The following is a 15,978-nucleotide window of genomic DNA, read 5'->3' as shown; positions in this document are numbered from 1 at the left end:
TATTAAAGCATGATAAAAATTGGAAGAAAAACAGAAAGTTGACAAGGATGTTACATGCATTAGTAAGGTTAATATCTTTACTATATTCAGAAGTCTTACACATAATCAAGGAAAATATTAATATCCCTATTAGGAAATGTACAAATGATATGACCAGGAAATTTATAATACATGAAATAAAAGAGAACTTTAAAAAAATGAAAGCATATTCTATCTAAGTAGAAACCAGGGAGATTTTACAGAATGAATTACTAATTTTATTGTATCAGATCAAGAGAAATGATTTTGAAATTATATAATGAAAGGTACACACTGCTGATGATAATGCAAATTGAGAACACCTTTTCTGATAAAATCATAGCTAATTTTATATAGAACATTTAGGAGGTTAGTACTTAAGTTTTTATTTTAAAAATTAAAGTAAAGCATATTTGAATAAGTATTTAGAGATTATTACTAGATAAAATGCTACATCTGTAAAAAACCTGAAAGACATCAAATTGAAAAATGATAGCAAGTTCAATAGTGACAACAATTACATTTAATTGCATAAATGTAATGTATAAATTTAAAGACCAATACCACCAATGCAAAGCAAGTGCTCAATTTTCTTGTACATAGAAATTTTACAAAGATATAGAGTTACCTTTGTGGAGAAGAAACCTCCACGGGAATTTTGCTGCTTTGCCACCCAATGTACAATCTGAGATGCATAGGACAGTTCTTCTGAAGTCAGCCATGGCTTGAAAAGAAGAGCCTGTAGCCCATAACAGGTCATCTCTATATCTGCGGAGGAAGCCTGAGGGTAGTAGAAAGATGATGATCCTTCCATAGAAAACCTCTCTTCCAGTTCCCAGTACACGGAGCCACCTGACCAAAAAGTGAAAGGAATTCAACAGTGTCTGTGTCAAAGCATGGCATATAACTGTGTGTGGTCAAATGGGTGGTATTTGAGGGAGTGCAAACCTTACAACTGGTAATAAAGAAACATGAGGAGATGATAATTATCCCACTGCCAATCATTCTACTTATCCAGCATGTTACTCCAGGAAGGGTCAAAACACTCACCTACTCTTTTGCTTTTTTGTTCAGCTCATTGAAGAAGAATTCCCTTTTGTCTTCATAGCCTACTAAACTGTAAGTGTAGGCTAGGAGAGCCTGCTCATAAGTAGTCATAGCTCTTTCCCTAGATACAGTCTCTAAGCACTGGAGACCCTTTTGAATAGCCATATACTGCAAAGAATAAAAAAGAAAAAATCAAATGTGCACACAAAAACACATACAAAAACACAGATGCAGATATGATCATTGCTGGAAAAAAATTAGGAATGAATCTTGTTTGTGCTGAAATGTTCAAAGGTCAAATACAACATATTCATTTTAATTTCTACATAGTTCCATCTGCACAGTGTAATTTGACGATTCAGAAGGATATTGATTCAGTATTATTCAGCATATGTGGTAGCTACAAACATATAGTTCTACTTCCTATTACTATATTGTTGGCATAAAATGTTCTAAGTTCATAAGAAGCAAGTTAGTGGTATCACCAGTGGGCTACATACCGAGACTGGGTGGCCAGCTTCAAGCAGAGCACTAATAACATATGCAGTTAGAGAGATTTCATTATCTTCTTTTCCCTGAATGAAACATAGGGGTAACATGTCAGTCTCATGGAATTCAGAGGAAGGGTATTTCTAAATCTAATATATTTGAAAACTCAGTATGGTTGGTTTTTTTTCCTATATTTTGGGAGGTGAAGTTTTCATGTCCTCAAAAGATACTGTTTATAAAAGTAGGAAATAGAGAACAAAACCTGAAAATTTTATATAAATAGGAACATCACTTGTCAAAATAACTTATGGGCCTCAGAAGGCATTTAGAATCAAAGGAGGGAGAGAATGTTCTGCAAAGTTCTAATTTAATTCTCACCCTCATATTTACCCTAGAAATAATATAAAAAGTATCATGAAAAGAATGCATGCTATGATATTACCATGATTAAAAGAGTATAGTATAAAACAGAAATATTTTATAGTAGTATAATCAGTAGATCAATCAATAGAGCAGAAAGAAATCATATCAAGTACAGAAAACAATGTAACAAAGCCTCAAAAATCAGTAGAAACAGTATTAATTAACAAGAGGTGTCATGATAAGTGGTGAACTATTTGGAATATAGAAGTAAATTATATATAAATTACACAACATACTGAATAAATTCTAGTAGGTCAATAATATTAGTTATAAAGAAAAGCAAACTAGCTCCAAAAGATTAAAAGGCAGTTACAAAGAAGAAAATTAAACTAAAATAATCATATGAAAATATTTGACTTTTGAACCAATTGACCTATAAACAAAATAGACATTAAGCACCATCTTTTCCTTTCATATTTTCAAAGATTTTGTTTTCCTACCTATATTACTCAGAGTTAGCAGTAGTGCTATGAGTTAGATACTCTATATGTAAAAGAATCAAAATTGGCACAATTTTACTAAAATCAATCTGGTAATGTTTTATCAGAACCTTAAAAAATTACACTTTTAGATAGCTATCCTAATTCAATAATGAACTAGGGGCCTATTTACATATAAGAATGTTAACAAAACATTATTTTGAGTTTATTAAGCATTACTGAAACCTCAAGAAAGATTTTGGTTTATTCATATGACGATGTATAGAGAGCTATTAATTTTATGTTTTTAAGTTATTCTAATGACATGGCAGAGTTATTATAAATAATGTTAGGTTTCAAAAGGGAAGACTAAAACTCATGCAGGATAATCTCAATTATGTTTATAAAGTATAAGTAAAAAGGCTGAAGGAAAATATTGCCAAAACATTAATGGTGATTATTTCTGAGTTGTTGACATATGAATAATATTTTGGTCAATATCTTATATGACATTTCCAAGCTACTTTCAATAAATAAATACTACTATGAAAATTATGAAGAAAACATAAGTTTTAAAACACTTAGAAACAAAAGGCATATTCATTATGAACACTTATCTCAGTGATATTAGCAAGTAAGAGCAAAACAAATTGAATTCTAATAATACAACAATATTGATAAAGAATTTCTTAAATGATAGAGCACTAAGCTATTAAGAATTATCCAGGTTCTATTACTTCTTTGTTCACACTTTTACTAATAATCCTGCCCCTGCACCCTGCCCCCAGTCACCACAATTACTGTTAGAATCTTCTAGAGTTTTTAACCTGACTGAAGGAAAGAAAATGTTCCATTTGCTATAAAGAAACATTTTATTGGTTTTCAAGATAATTAGTTTATGCTAGTAGAAATTCCAGTTCAACAATTTTTACCAATTTCTTCAGTGTACCTGGGGTTCACTAAACAATTATAATGAAAGAATAGAAAAGTGTAAGGTAGAATATCATCAGTACCTTCAAAGCATTGTTGAAGACTTTGCCAAAATTTAGGAAGCAGCCATCTGGTTTCTGAATATTTAAGAGCCAAATAAGCGTTTGGGATTGAACTTTGTCATCGATATAAATGTAACGTTTAGCCTGTGCAAATGACTTGTAAACAAATGCAGTGAGCCTGAAAAAAAGATATATAGTGCATATTATAACAACCATTGAGAGGCTGGTGAATTCTCATTAAAATATGTGACTTGCTTCTGGCCAGGCATGGTGGCTCACGCTTGTAATCCCAGCACTTTGGGAGGCCGAGGCGGATGGATCACAAGGTCAGGAATTCGAGACCAGGTTGGCCAATATGGTGAAACCCCCTCTCCACTAAAAGTATGAAAATTAGCCGGGTGTGGTCGTGGGCACCTGTAATCCCAGCTACTTGGGAGGCTGAGGCAGAGAGTCGCTTGAACCTGGGAGGCAGAGGTTGCAGTGAGCCGAGATCACACCACTGCATTCCAGCCTGGGCAACAGAGCGAGACTCCATCTCAAAAAAAAAAAGAAAGAAAGAAAGAAAAAAAGTGTAACTTGCTTCAATTATATTTTTTAGTTTCACATCCTGAAAATTTCTTTCTCAACTTCTAGCCAAACGTGTCCACCCACCCATCCCTTTGGCTTAAGGGATGATTTAAGTTATTCTAATGACATGGCAAAGTTATTACAAATAATGTTACGTTTCAAGAAAGGAAGACTAACCTCTCATACAGGATAATCTCAATTATGTTTATAAAGCATAGGAGAAAAAGACTGAAGGAAAATGTTGCCAAAACATTAATGGAGATTATTTATGAGTTGTTCAGATAAGAATAATACTTTTATTAATTTGCATATTACTGATTTGCTTAATTTGCATATTACTGATTTGGTAATAATTTATATGTTGCTGGTTAATAACTTAAATCAAGTCTCCATCCATTTGACTTAAATCCTTTCTCTTCCTTCTTCTCTGAATTCATCATTCATGCCCTCAATGAAGAGTCACCTTCTCCATAACATCTTCCCAGATTCTTTTATCTCTACCCAAAGCAAAACTAGAATTCCTGCCTTGTCCCCTCTTAACCCCTAAGAGCTTATTGGGAAATTATAGGATGTTGTAAGTAGAAAAATATCTTAAGAGGCCAAGAGGAGGCATGTGTGCCTTATTATCATTTCATGATAACCTGAGGTCTACAGGGTTTAAATGGCTCATCCAAAACGAGCTGTAGTTTATACTTAGTTAACTTCTCCCTTGTAGACTGGCATTCCTAACAGGTAAACACGGTTGGATTTATCCATGTGTGTAATATGCATTGCATTTAGTCCAAATGAGTCATCACATAATTGCTGGAAAAGTTGCCATGCCTATACACTTCCATAGGATCATGTGCATATTTTTATTACAGCTTTTATCACGTTGTGTTTTAATGTTTTTTCTTTTTTTTTCTTACTTGCCTTTCCCCACTATACTCCACACTTCTCAGAGTCAAGGGTCATGTACTATCAAGAGGCAAAATAATGTAGTGAGTGAAGGTTCACATTCTGGAACAGACATTCAAGTTCTGCCACAATATTGGCAATGTGAACTTGCACAAATTATTTAACCTCTCGGTGGGTTGTGGGCAGAAGTGTGTTGCCTCCTCATTCAAATTCAAATATTGAACCCCTACACCTCAGTACCAGAGAATTTGACTTGTTTTTAAAGATAGGGTCTTCAAAAAGGTAAGTTACAAGACATCATTTGAGTAGACTCTATTCCAATATGACAATATGACTGGTGTCCTCACAAGAAGAGGAAATTTGGACACAGATATGCACCGAGATAAGACCATGAGAAGACAGGGAGAAGACAGTCATGTCCAAGCCCAGAAGACAGGCTCAAAAAAATGTCAACATTATTAACACCTGAGTCATGGACTTCTAGCTTCTGGAATCATAAGAAGACAAATTTCTGTTGTCTATGCCATCTAGTCTGTGGTACTTTTTTATGGTACCTAGCAAACTAATATATTGTGTTTCTGTTTCTTTATATGTAAAATGGGTGTCATGATGCTGTCTGCCTCACTGGGTAATTATGGAGATTTACTACCCTCAATTAGAAAAGAAACAATAATGATTATTATAGCGAGCATCTGTCTTTTTGTACCTCAAGGATGTATTACTGTTCCCAGGACATAGCAGCTAGGGGTGAATATGTATTTGTAAATAAAAGTTAATAATATAGGGAATAAATTTTAAAATTTAACTTGCATCTCATTAATCACCCTGTCTTTTAGGCTTACAGTAATAATGCAATCTTTGCTTAAATTATTTTGGTTTTAGTGCTTATTTCCCCATTTGTCGCAACCAGGATTCTGCTCCAATATAGGTTTTTAAAGTCTCATTAAGAGGATTCATAGTTACACAGCACAACTTCTGAGTGGCACTATCAGTTATCATAAACAATTTTGAGACTATCTTTAGGTTAGGCTGGGATATTATTGTTTCAATGGAATAATTTGCTTCTATAATAAATGTAGTTTCATACCTTTTATCCTGCTCTATTGAGTTACTTTGTCTAATAATTTGCTTATGTGTCATGTATAATTTCTTTGTCAGTAAAAGATAGAAATACCATAAGTCTTTAACCCAAGAGCCCAGGAATCCTATTAAAAGAATGTGTATATGTGTGTGGAAGTTTGTATATTTATAGTTTGTGGGGGAAGATCCATAGCTTTTATAAAATTCTCAAAAATCACTTGAAAAAAAAAATAAGTAGATTAGAAGTAATTAGAAACATCTAGTTAAACTGATGTAAATAACAAAACTTCAAACCATGTGTGTCCATGTTGATCTTTATGTCCAAAGGTACTATACGATCCATCGAAGTGTTTATAAGACAGCTGTCTCTGATAACCTAAAACAAGAAGAGATATTATTTTTCAAATTACAATGGATGATCCAGAAGAAAAGTTGGATAAGTTGAATATTTGTGTTAGTTATAAGTGGATGTATACATACAGACAAATACATTCACGTACTTAACAAGCAAAACAGCTGGGATTCAGGGATTTAACTGAGAGTAGCAAAATAAGGCTTCCAAATGCTTTACCTGTGGTCAGGTATCCAACAGCCTTGGATTTGATCTCTTCGGTCAGTTGTTGAGTCTGACTCAGATAGTCCAAGATGTAAATATTGGGAGTGAATAGGGCCATATTCTGCTCTCCACAACCAAAAGGCAGGTGAAGAAGATTCTGTAGGTGCTGCATGGCAGAACCAAGAATGTCTCCTGAAAAATCAATCAAGTCAATATGAAGGACTTTATAAAAATTGATAAGATAAAGAATATTAGTTTGTATTCCACATGTCTATGTCATAGATACTGGAAATAATTATTTTAACTATTATCTGGATCTTATTTTCTCTTCTATTTGTTGGACCCACACTATAGAATTAGCAAGACAACTCAGGGCCTTGTTTTCAGAACCATGGTGGAGATACATTATCCAAAGCAGCACAGCCAAGAGCAGAAGAACCCAAAAGTTTGTGGGAATCGAAATTTCTGGAGAGCTCCCAGGGTGAAGTAGAAAACTCCAGGTCAATCATCATTTCAAAAACAATAGGATTTGGGCCCAAAATAAACCTTTGTAAAATGCTTGCCATTTATCAGATGCTGTTCTGAACACTCTGCTCATACTAATTCATTCAATGGTTATAATAATAACACACATGGGTATTATTTTTTCATTTATAATGAAATTGAGGCACAGAGAGGCTGAAAATTTTCCCAGCATCATCTGGAAAAGACACAGTGGAGTCAGGAATTCAGCACACAAAATAGTGCTTCAGAGTGCCTGGACTTGGACACTTCCTTACACACTTTCTACCAATATCTAATAGTTGTGTAGCATTTACTACGTGTCTGGAGGTGTCTAAGCATCTTAACTCATTTAATTTTTATAACAATCCTATGAAATAAGTAATACTATTATCTTTACTTAAGGGATGAAGAAATGAGACACAGAGAGGTTCAGTAATTTTCCCAGAGTGACACAGCAAGTGGTGAAAATGGGATTCAAACCCAAGGCAGCCTTCTGGGAAAGTCAGTTCTCTTATCCACTACGCTTTGCCACTATAAAGAACTTCTACAGTCCGAAGACTGAAATCATATCAGGTATCTTTTTGAATCACAAGGGTATGAAACTAGAAATAAATAACAGGACAAAAATTCACAAATATGTAGAAATTGAACACATGCCTGAATACCCACTGGGTCAAGGAAGAAATCAAAAGGGAAATAAAAAAATACCTTGAGACAAAAGCAAATGGAAACACAACATACTAAATCTTATGGGATACAGCAGAAGCAGTCTGGAGAGGTAAATGTATATTGATAAACTGCTATATCAGAAAAGAAGAAAGATCTCAAATAAATAATCTAATGTTACACTTTAAGGAACTAGAAAAAGAACAAACTAAGCCCAAAGGTAGCAAAAGAAAGGGAATAACAAATATTAGCACAGGAATAAATGAAGTAGAGACTAGAAAAACAATCAATGGAACTAGTTTGTTGAAAACATAAATGAAATCGACAAACCATTACCTAAGATAAAAAGAGTGAAGACTCAAATAAACAGGACCATAAATGAAGGATGAGATATTAGAACTTACACCACAAGGATACAAAGGATCACATAAAACTACTATGAAGCATTATATGCCAGTAAACTGATAATCTAGAAGTAAATACATTCCTACACACATAACCTGCTAAGACCGAATCATAAATAAACAGAAAGTCTGAGAAGACTAATAGTGAGTAAGGAGATTTAATCAATATCACAGGTCTCTCATCAAATAAAAGTCCCAGACTGGATGGCTTCCCTGGTGAATTCTCCCAAATATTTAAAGAACTAACATCAGTTCTTACCAGACTCTTCCAAAAAATCAAAGTGGAAGTAATACTTCCAAATTCATTTTACAAGTCTAGTATTACCCTGATACCAAAGCCAGACAAGGACATTACAAGAAAAGAAAACTACAGACCAACATCCCTGATGCATATAAATCCCAAAAATCCTCAACAAGATGCTAACTAGCTAATTGAATTCAACGGCTTACCAAATAGATGGAAACTGAGCCATTTGCTATTAAGATAGCCTAAAAATAAGAAGGGTTTAGAATGATGGTGCTGGATATAATGGTGTAGCATCTGTGACTTATATTTGTTGGATATCATTTTGTTAATGAGACTTATTTGCTCAAAGCCAAAAGCTCAAGTAAGTGCAGGTCTTCTTTGGTTTTGATACTGGAAGATGTTCTGGATATAAGATGAGTGTTCTTCCCCTCCCTGTTAGTATTTTTCTGGTCTATACTTCTTCTACTGCAACAATGCAAGATATAACCATAATGCCACAAGGAGTGCAGAATTCCTTCCACTGTACAGTATTCTTTAGATGTCCCTCTTAAGTCTTTAATCTGGGCTGTATATAGGCGATGACTGGAAGGTAGGGGCTAAACAGTCCAGAATTGTTTTTAAAAAAGATAGAAATAAATCATGGAGGTAACTATCTTTGAAATCTGGAATGAGCAAGAAAGCAATTTACCCTTTTTAACATGGGAACAATGACAGAAATATATTCTATTTAATTTTGGCATACATTTTATGTTTCTATATCTAAACACGTCTTACAGTTGTTCTTATTACCCTTAAGCTTTTCCAGTTGTTGGCACGTTACTGGGGTTCTAGGTTTATAGCGCCTGTAAGTTACGAGTAGGATGCTTTGCCCATTTTTGGTCATTGTCCCACAGGGACCACTGCCTTTGTGTGGAATGCTGTTCGCTCCTACCTGAGTGTTGTAATTTCAGGGCAAAAGAAGTGAAATATCGATGTTAACCAGTTCAGCATGCTGTACTCTAAAAATCACTGGTTTGTGAGAAAACATAAAAGTTTTTCCTTACTGAGGTAGCCTTAAATGAGACATGAACCAGAAATGCTAACGTAAATTTTTATGTGTCAGATCAAATGACCTTTAAGAAAGGAAAGTGAGTGTGCCATATATACCAACTTAGTTATATATACCAACCTCAATTATAAAATTCTTAGGCTAGAAATGCAGTCTAAAACAGATGACAAAATAGAACCATGGCAGAAATAGGTATAATTTTTCTCTTCTTTCTAAGCCTATGTATTATACTGCTTTGCAGACTTACCAAGGACAGACCAATAAGCTCTAGGTGAATCTTTTACAAGATTATCTGGTAAAGTTAGCACTACTGGTTGAGATACTGTGGATCCTAGGAAATAGTAAAGTGAAATTATTAATTCAGATCTCTCATTTATTTTAAAAATCATGATTTTGACTTTGAATATAAGTTATCTTCTTGATTGTTAAATCACTTAATGTCTACTTATTGACTATTCCCAACTCTAAAATAATCAGAAAAAAGGTCAAAGAGATTCCTATAATTATAACTAATCATATTCACATAAACTCTTCATAATCAGTTACAATTTAACATATAATGAAACCTTAGCTTTGGTGAGTACATTCCAATTTACTTTTGCACCTATTATTTAATTGGATTTTCACAAAACAACTTATAGGATGAATAGACTAGATGTTTTTCCTGCCTTGGTATAGAAGAGTATGCTTAGGCCAAAAGAAAATAAATTTGGAACATCACCTAATTGTAAGTGATAAAACACTGAATCTGAAAATACTCCACTACCTGTGTATGCTCCTTAAGGTGACAAAATATTGGAATATAAAATGAGATCTCTGGCTACTATTAACTCCAGGGGCCTCTAATATTTCCAACATTCAAACAAACAAATAAATGGTGGCAAAAGCAAAATAAATTAGATAATAGAAAGAAATCCAGTTGCAGTCTGGTACTATTTGTAGGGCAATTAATTGTTACAGTGTTGGAAACAAATATTTTTAGGCAATAGATGTGAGACAAAGCCCCAGATAGGTAATGGACTTCAGAAGATGTGGTAATCAGAAAAAAAGACTTGTCAGAATTTGGTTCAGAGGTGGGAGGATAAAATAAATGATAATAAAATACATTAGGTAGAGAAAATTCTTCTCTGGTTGGGTGCTTTTGACAGAACTTTTAGAGTCATAGTTACTATTTTTAATGACAAAATTAAGGCTTGGATGGGTAGAAATTAAACGGTAGAGAGAAGGGTTAAAGTCACAGATACTTGAATTTCTGAACTAGGGAACAGCCAATAAGGAAGAACTAAAAGTTTAAAATTTGCTTTGACTTGTGAAATTATTAAGTTTTATTACTTGAAAGTAATTTAATCTTTCCCAGTAGCCACGTTCTGAGAAGATGAATAATAAAACCCTTCATTCTAAACCAAAGACAAATAAAAGTGTCATTCAATATTGCCATGTCAGCAAAAACATGTAAAGGTGTCCACTTGCCATTTGTACAAATAAGTGAGCCCTGTGTCATCTCCTTTTCAATACCTTCAGGCTAATTGTTAGAAGAAGAAAAGAAAGTAGTCATGATTAATTTCATAATCAACAATATTCTGAATATTCAGCATATTCACAAATTAATAATAATGCCTAAATAGAACAAATCACCCTCAAAATTTATTCCAGATAGTGCATCTATGAATTATTAAGCCCAAGATAATGCAGAAATAAACCATTTGATTTTGCATGCTATACAATAAGCTGTGTTACCAAAATGAAAATCAAGGATTTTCATAAAGATCCTTCAAGCTCCAAAATTCTTTTCCTCTATTTCAAGACTATTATACAGTTGACTTTAAATATTCTTTGCATAAGTGGATGAAATGTGTATCTCCGGCCTTCTTTTCCAAATATTTGATTGAAATACTGTGTTTTATCTTTGGGTAAGTGGTTCACTCCTCTTTCCATGGGTTCTGAAAGCTATACTTTATGCTTCTTAATGGAGATAAATCTTTGAAATACAGACAGATTGTTTTCCTCAAGGCCCAAAAGTTTTACTTTGAAGTCATACCTCTACCAGCAAGGGTTTGATCAGTGTATCCCTCCAGCCAATGTCTGGAGCTGTAGATGACCCATTCCCGCAGCCACTATTTTGCAGGGTTTCAGCAGTGACAGTGAGGTTGACTGTACCTTAAGTGGCATAAAATGTAAATGGCAGTTATTTCAATGAAGATATAAGGAGGCAGAAATCATTTTGAGCTCTCTGTTGAGGTAAATTGTTAAAATAATTGAAATTTGACAGGGGAGAGAATAAAATATGACCTGGAAAATAAACACTCTTGAAGTCAAGACTTGATTCCAACTCCCCACCCCTGTCCTCAGGCGTAACGGTCTTGGGTTGTGAAAGAGAATACCGTCATAAGGAATGGAAGAATGGATAAGCGGTGGTGGTAAGTAATGGGTAAATTGCCTATCATAGACAAATAGTCCAACATGAGCTCTTAGGGGGATTTACAAAGGGATGTAAAAACATATAATAACTGTGAATCTTACCCAGTGTTTGAGGGGTAACCAGCCAAGTAAAGGATTTTTTCTCATTGCCACATATACAAATATTTTCATGTTCAGTTGAGAGAAGTCTGGCTTGGTAAATACTAGATGCTTTCAGTACAGTATTAACCTGTGAGGGCCCGATAAGGAAAGAGAGAGAAAAAGTGTTTAATCTTTTCCATACATAAACATAGCATAGTCACACAAGTCTGAGAAGTTAGAAAGGAAGTTCCTCGCCTTTCATATTTTCTGCTGTGGAAAGAATGGTTTCCAAACCATGAGACCTTCAAAGTCTTACAACAGAGTTATCATTTGACCTTTGGCACTTAGTGACTAATTACTCTGAAAAACCAGTATTTAGGTCTTATATAATAATGCATTACCTCACAGAACTGCAGCGGAATAAGCAGAGGTTTTGGCCAGTTTGGGTTGACCAAGTTATCATAAGCTCTTGGGAGCCTGTTTTCTTTTTCTTTTCTGTAAATTGAGGACATTGTCATCTACAGTTCACAGCCGTGTGTGCTATGGCAAATAGCAGATACAAAGCATCTAGAAGGCTGCATTGCAACTCAGGCTCACAAAGAAAAACTTTACTAACAAGGAAGCAAAAACAAACTTTCCTGAATATGAAAAAAATGTACTTTTATTTTTTCCTAAAAAATAGCTTCCTAATAAACTGAATAGTTCGACCTGCTTGATTTTTTTTTTTAAGTAAACAGTATCACTTAAAGTAAAATCTGTTGATTTGGTTTGTTACCTGGCACTTTGGACATGTCATTTTGTCCCTACTCTCTACTGACGTTCACCAAATAATTGGATGTCAACAAAAGGTTGGGTTTGGGGATCTCACCATATTGCAAACCATTGAAAGAGATGAGCTAATGCAAAAAACAAAGGCCACATTATTATTATAGATATAGTTGAAGTTTGTTATTTTGGTAAAAGTTAAAGAGATGGGAAACAAATGTGAGTGCTTATTATTTGCAGTGTATTGTGTAAGGCTTGTGGTTTACATTACCTCATTCAATTCTCATAAGGACCCAGCCAAATATGTATTACTAACAGCATTTTACACCAGATACACTGAGGCTGATGGAGATCAGTATCTTGTTCAAAGCAGCAGAACTAGACAGTGTAAAAACCAAGATACAAACCCACATAGAAATGGTGTGTGTGTTTTTTCTATTGTGAAATTGCTGGGGTTTTTTTTCCATAGCTATTGGTCAGCTCTCAAGAGCCTATGAAACCCCTAAGCTGTTGTGTATTTTGTATCTCCTCATGTATCCCAAAGGTGAACAAACTTAAAATCTAATTTGATAATATTCAGCGTAATTATTCACAAGGCTTCAAAAGGGTCTTATGCACAAAATTATTGAATACGTTGAAGAATCAAAAGTTCTAGGGATCTCTTCAATCATTTCCACCCACCCTCCCCTCACACACAATAATAAAAAGTAGCTTATACCATAGAGCTTAAGTTCTTTTATGTTCAGCCAGCCACCTAGATATAATAATTTATACATCCAAATCACACATTGAGTGGTTGGTAGAGCTTGTTAATGTTTTTTAAAAACTTAGGAAGGAAAGACAAGTTCTTACCAAGTTCTGATCATCAGGCAACTGATATTTGAAGATAATTTACATAGGGAAGAACTTGCTATTTTACTAAGAAGAGCTGGTACCTGAATACAGCTTTTCAGATAGTTGAAGACATTGGCCTTCAGAGTGAATGCTTCTCCTCGAACCACCGAATAGGGCAGAGTGAGATCCACAAAGAAGGGCTGAAAAGCTGTCATGGAGACAGTTGGGGAGAGGCCAAATCCAGCTTTGTCATTCATGCAGAATCCACTGGCCTTCCATTGTGTAATTGTATCTGGAACAGTAAGTCTAAGGTTGGCTGCACCTGAGGAGCTAATAAAAGAGATAGCATACAGATTCACAGAGAAGCTGTCACCGTGTAACACATGTATAATTGGATCATTCCACTTCCTTGGAGCTCTACATTTCCTCCTTTGATGGTTCAATGGTCTGCTAAACTACAATAGGCAAATTCTCTCTCTTTTTATTTTTTATCCCATTCTTCCTCTGTTTTGCTCCATATCATACCTTATCTGTAAAGAAGCTTAACATTAAGCTTTTGTGTCCAGTGCATTAGTTTTCCTTACCTTTGAGTCATCTTTGACTCTACTGCTTCTTAATTGTGAGATCTCATCTTTTAATTCTATTTTAAATTTTATGATACTATGTATTTTCTTATAAACCCTGAACAATTATGAACCATTAAAATACTCGACATGGGCATTAATCTTTTACTTTCTTATAAAACACTGAGAAAGATACTTTCATCTCTGTGCATTTCTGTCTTTCGTTATCAGTAGACACTATAAGTGGTCTTTAACACCAAAATATTTGGAAATGTTTGAGTGAGCAGGAGACATGAATTAATGACTCATTTAATTTACTCAGAATATCTAAATTGGCAATTTGTTTAACTTTAGTTTACTTATAAGTCATTGCTATCACATTTATCCAACTTTACTGATAAGTATAAAACATGAGCCATATAATACGGTTTTTGTTTAAAGTATGCACATTAGCCTTATACTTGAAATTTTTATGGCACCTACTTAGAAATTTATTTTTTTACAACCTCCTTTCCTCCTCTTCTTCCTCCCCTTTATTATTTCCTTTTTTCTTCCTCTTTTACATTTTCTTTTCTCCTCTTTCTCCTTTCTCCCTTACCTCCATATGTATTTGTTGAGTATTATGTTCATCATGTCATACAACAAAAATTTCAGTGTGCTTTATAGTCTCCTGTACAGCTTTCCTTCCAACAACATCCAAGTTCTTATAAAAAAAAGTGATAAAACATAATAGAGTAAGAAAAAGAAATAAGGAAAAAATAAAAGGAGAAAGTGAAAGGAAGAAAAAAGAGAAGTTAGAATCCTATCACAGGCTCTGCAGAATTTTTGACACACTCTTAGTTTTCCGTCTTGGGGACATATTTATTTCCATAAGGCTGGCAAATATGAATGTTGTCTTTCATTCAGATAAAAGAAAAGTTAAATGAAGAAAACACAATTAAAATACTCACTCAGTTGTAATAAGATTCCAAACCCAAGTTTCAGGAAATGATTTTCTCAGAGTTTCACCATGAAATTTACTCTTGAGGTCCGAACCTGTATAACCCTCTGAATGAATATAAAGAAATATCTATAAGAATGTTATCACCACAAAAAAAGGTAAGTATTTGAACTAATGGAAGTGTTAACTAATGATGTGATCATTTCACAGTACTTAAATGTATTGAAACATCACAGTATACTTCATAAATATATACAGTTATCTATCAATTAAAATTAAAATAAAACTTTAAAATAAAAAAGTAAAATTTTATCTGAAGAAAGGCAAAGCAACAAAAAAAATAATTAGTTATTTCATATCTAAAAAGTCAGATTTAACTTCTTAGCATTATGTTTTGAGGACAAGATTTAGTAATAATAGTAGCCATCATTTATTGAATTACTGCTATTTCTCTTTTACATATATAAACTCATTCAATCTTCATAATAAACTTCGACAAAACTTTGTCTATTTAGGCATGTCTTATGTTTGGTGAATAATATATGAACATTTCACAGATGTTTATTAAAAATTAAGATATTATAAATTATTCATCCCTGAAATAATCTATCAGTGATATTTTGTTATATTGTACCTAAAAACACATTACATGAGTAATATGAAAATACACTATCCTACAAAATAATTAAAAGATTAAAAATAGGCCGGGCGCGGTGGCTCACGCCTGTAATCCCAGCACTTTGGGAGGCCGAGGCGGGCGGATCACGAGGTCAGGAGATCGAGACCATCCTGGCTAACACAGTGAAACCCCATCTCTACTAAAAATACAAAAAATTAGCTGGGCGTGGTGGTGGCTGCCTGTAGTCCCAGCTACTGGGGAGGCTCAGGCAGGAGAATGGCATGAACCCAGGAGCAGAGCTTGCAGTGAGCCGAGATTGCACCACTTCACTCCAGCCTGGGCGACAGAGCAAGACTCCGTCTCAAATAAATAAATAAATAAATAAATAAATAAATAAATAA

The 15,978-nt window shown here is 34.1% G+C and overlaps 3 protein-coding genes across 3 annotated transcripts in view; all 3 read right to left on the bottom strand.

The window, feature by feature from the left end:
* The window catches only part of LOC108543682 (ovostatin), a 10,842-nt gene extending 9,979 nt beyond the window's left edge, over positions 1-863 (bottom strand). Inside the window, exon 1 of the mRNA XM_017894276.1 lies at positions 647-863. Within this exon, the coding sequence (XP_017749765.1) occupies positions 647-832 (186 nt within the window). The 5' untranslated portion in view covers positions 833-863. The remainder of the gene's footprint in view (positions 1-646) is intronic.
* Positions 776-9,790, bottom strand: LOC108543683 (ovostatin-like). The gene is made up of 7 exons (XM_017894277.1): positions 9,605-9,790; positions 6,504-6,680; positions 6,227-6,308; positions 3,410-3,566; positions 1,566-1,640; positions 1,069-1,233; positions 776-870 (listed from the first exon to the last, which is right to left on the bottom strand). Exons 1-6 carry the CDS (start codon positions 9,744-9,746, stop codon positions 1,069-1,071), a joined length of 798 nt encoding a protein of 265 aa, XP_017749766.1. The 5' UTR covers positions 9,747-9,790; the 3' UTR covers positions 776-870.
* Positions 9,791-10,660: 870 nt separating this feature from the next.
* Positions 10,661-15,978, bottom strand: part of LOC108543681 (alpha-2-macroglobulin-like) — a 9,935-nt gene continuing 4,617 nt past the window's right edge. The window contains exons 4-8 of the mRNA XM_017894275.1: positions 14,969-15,065; positions 13,557-13,785; positions 11,878-12,004; positions 11,396-11,514; positions 10,661-10,879 (exon numbers count right to left, since the gene is read on the bottom strand). Coding sequence (XP_017749764.1) covers positions 10,676-10,879; positions 11,396-11,514; positions 11,878-12,004; positions 13,557-13,785; positions 14,969-15,065 — 776 coding nt within the window. The 3' untranslated portion in view covers positions 10,661-10,675. The remainder of the gene's footprint in view (positions 10,880-11,395; positions 11,515-11,877; positions 12,005-13,556; positions 13,786-14,968; positions 15,066-15,978) is intronic.

This window comes from Rhinopithecus bieti, unplaced genomic scaffold (genome assembly GCF_001698545.2).
Source record: "Rhinopithecus bieti isolate Rb0 unplaced genomic scaffold, ASM169854v2 scaffold_23748, whole genome shotgun sequence".
Classification (NCBI taxonomy): Eukaryota; Metazoa; Chordata; class Mammalia; order Primates; family Cercopithecidae; genus Rhinopithecus; species Rhinopithecus bieti.
The sequence above is the reverse complement of the archived record's forward strand: the minus strand, read 5'-3'. Positions and strand labels throughout refer to the sequence as shown.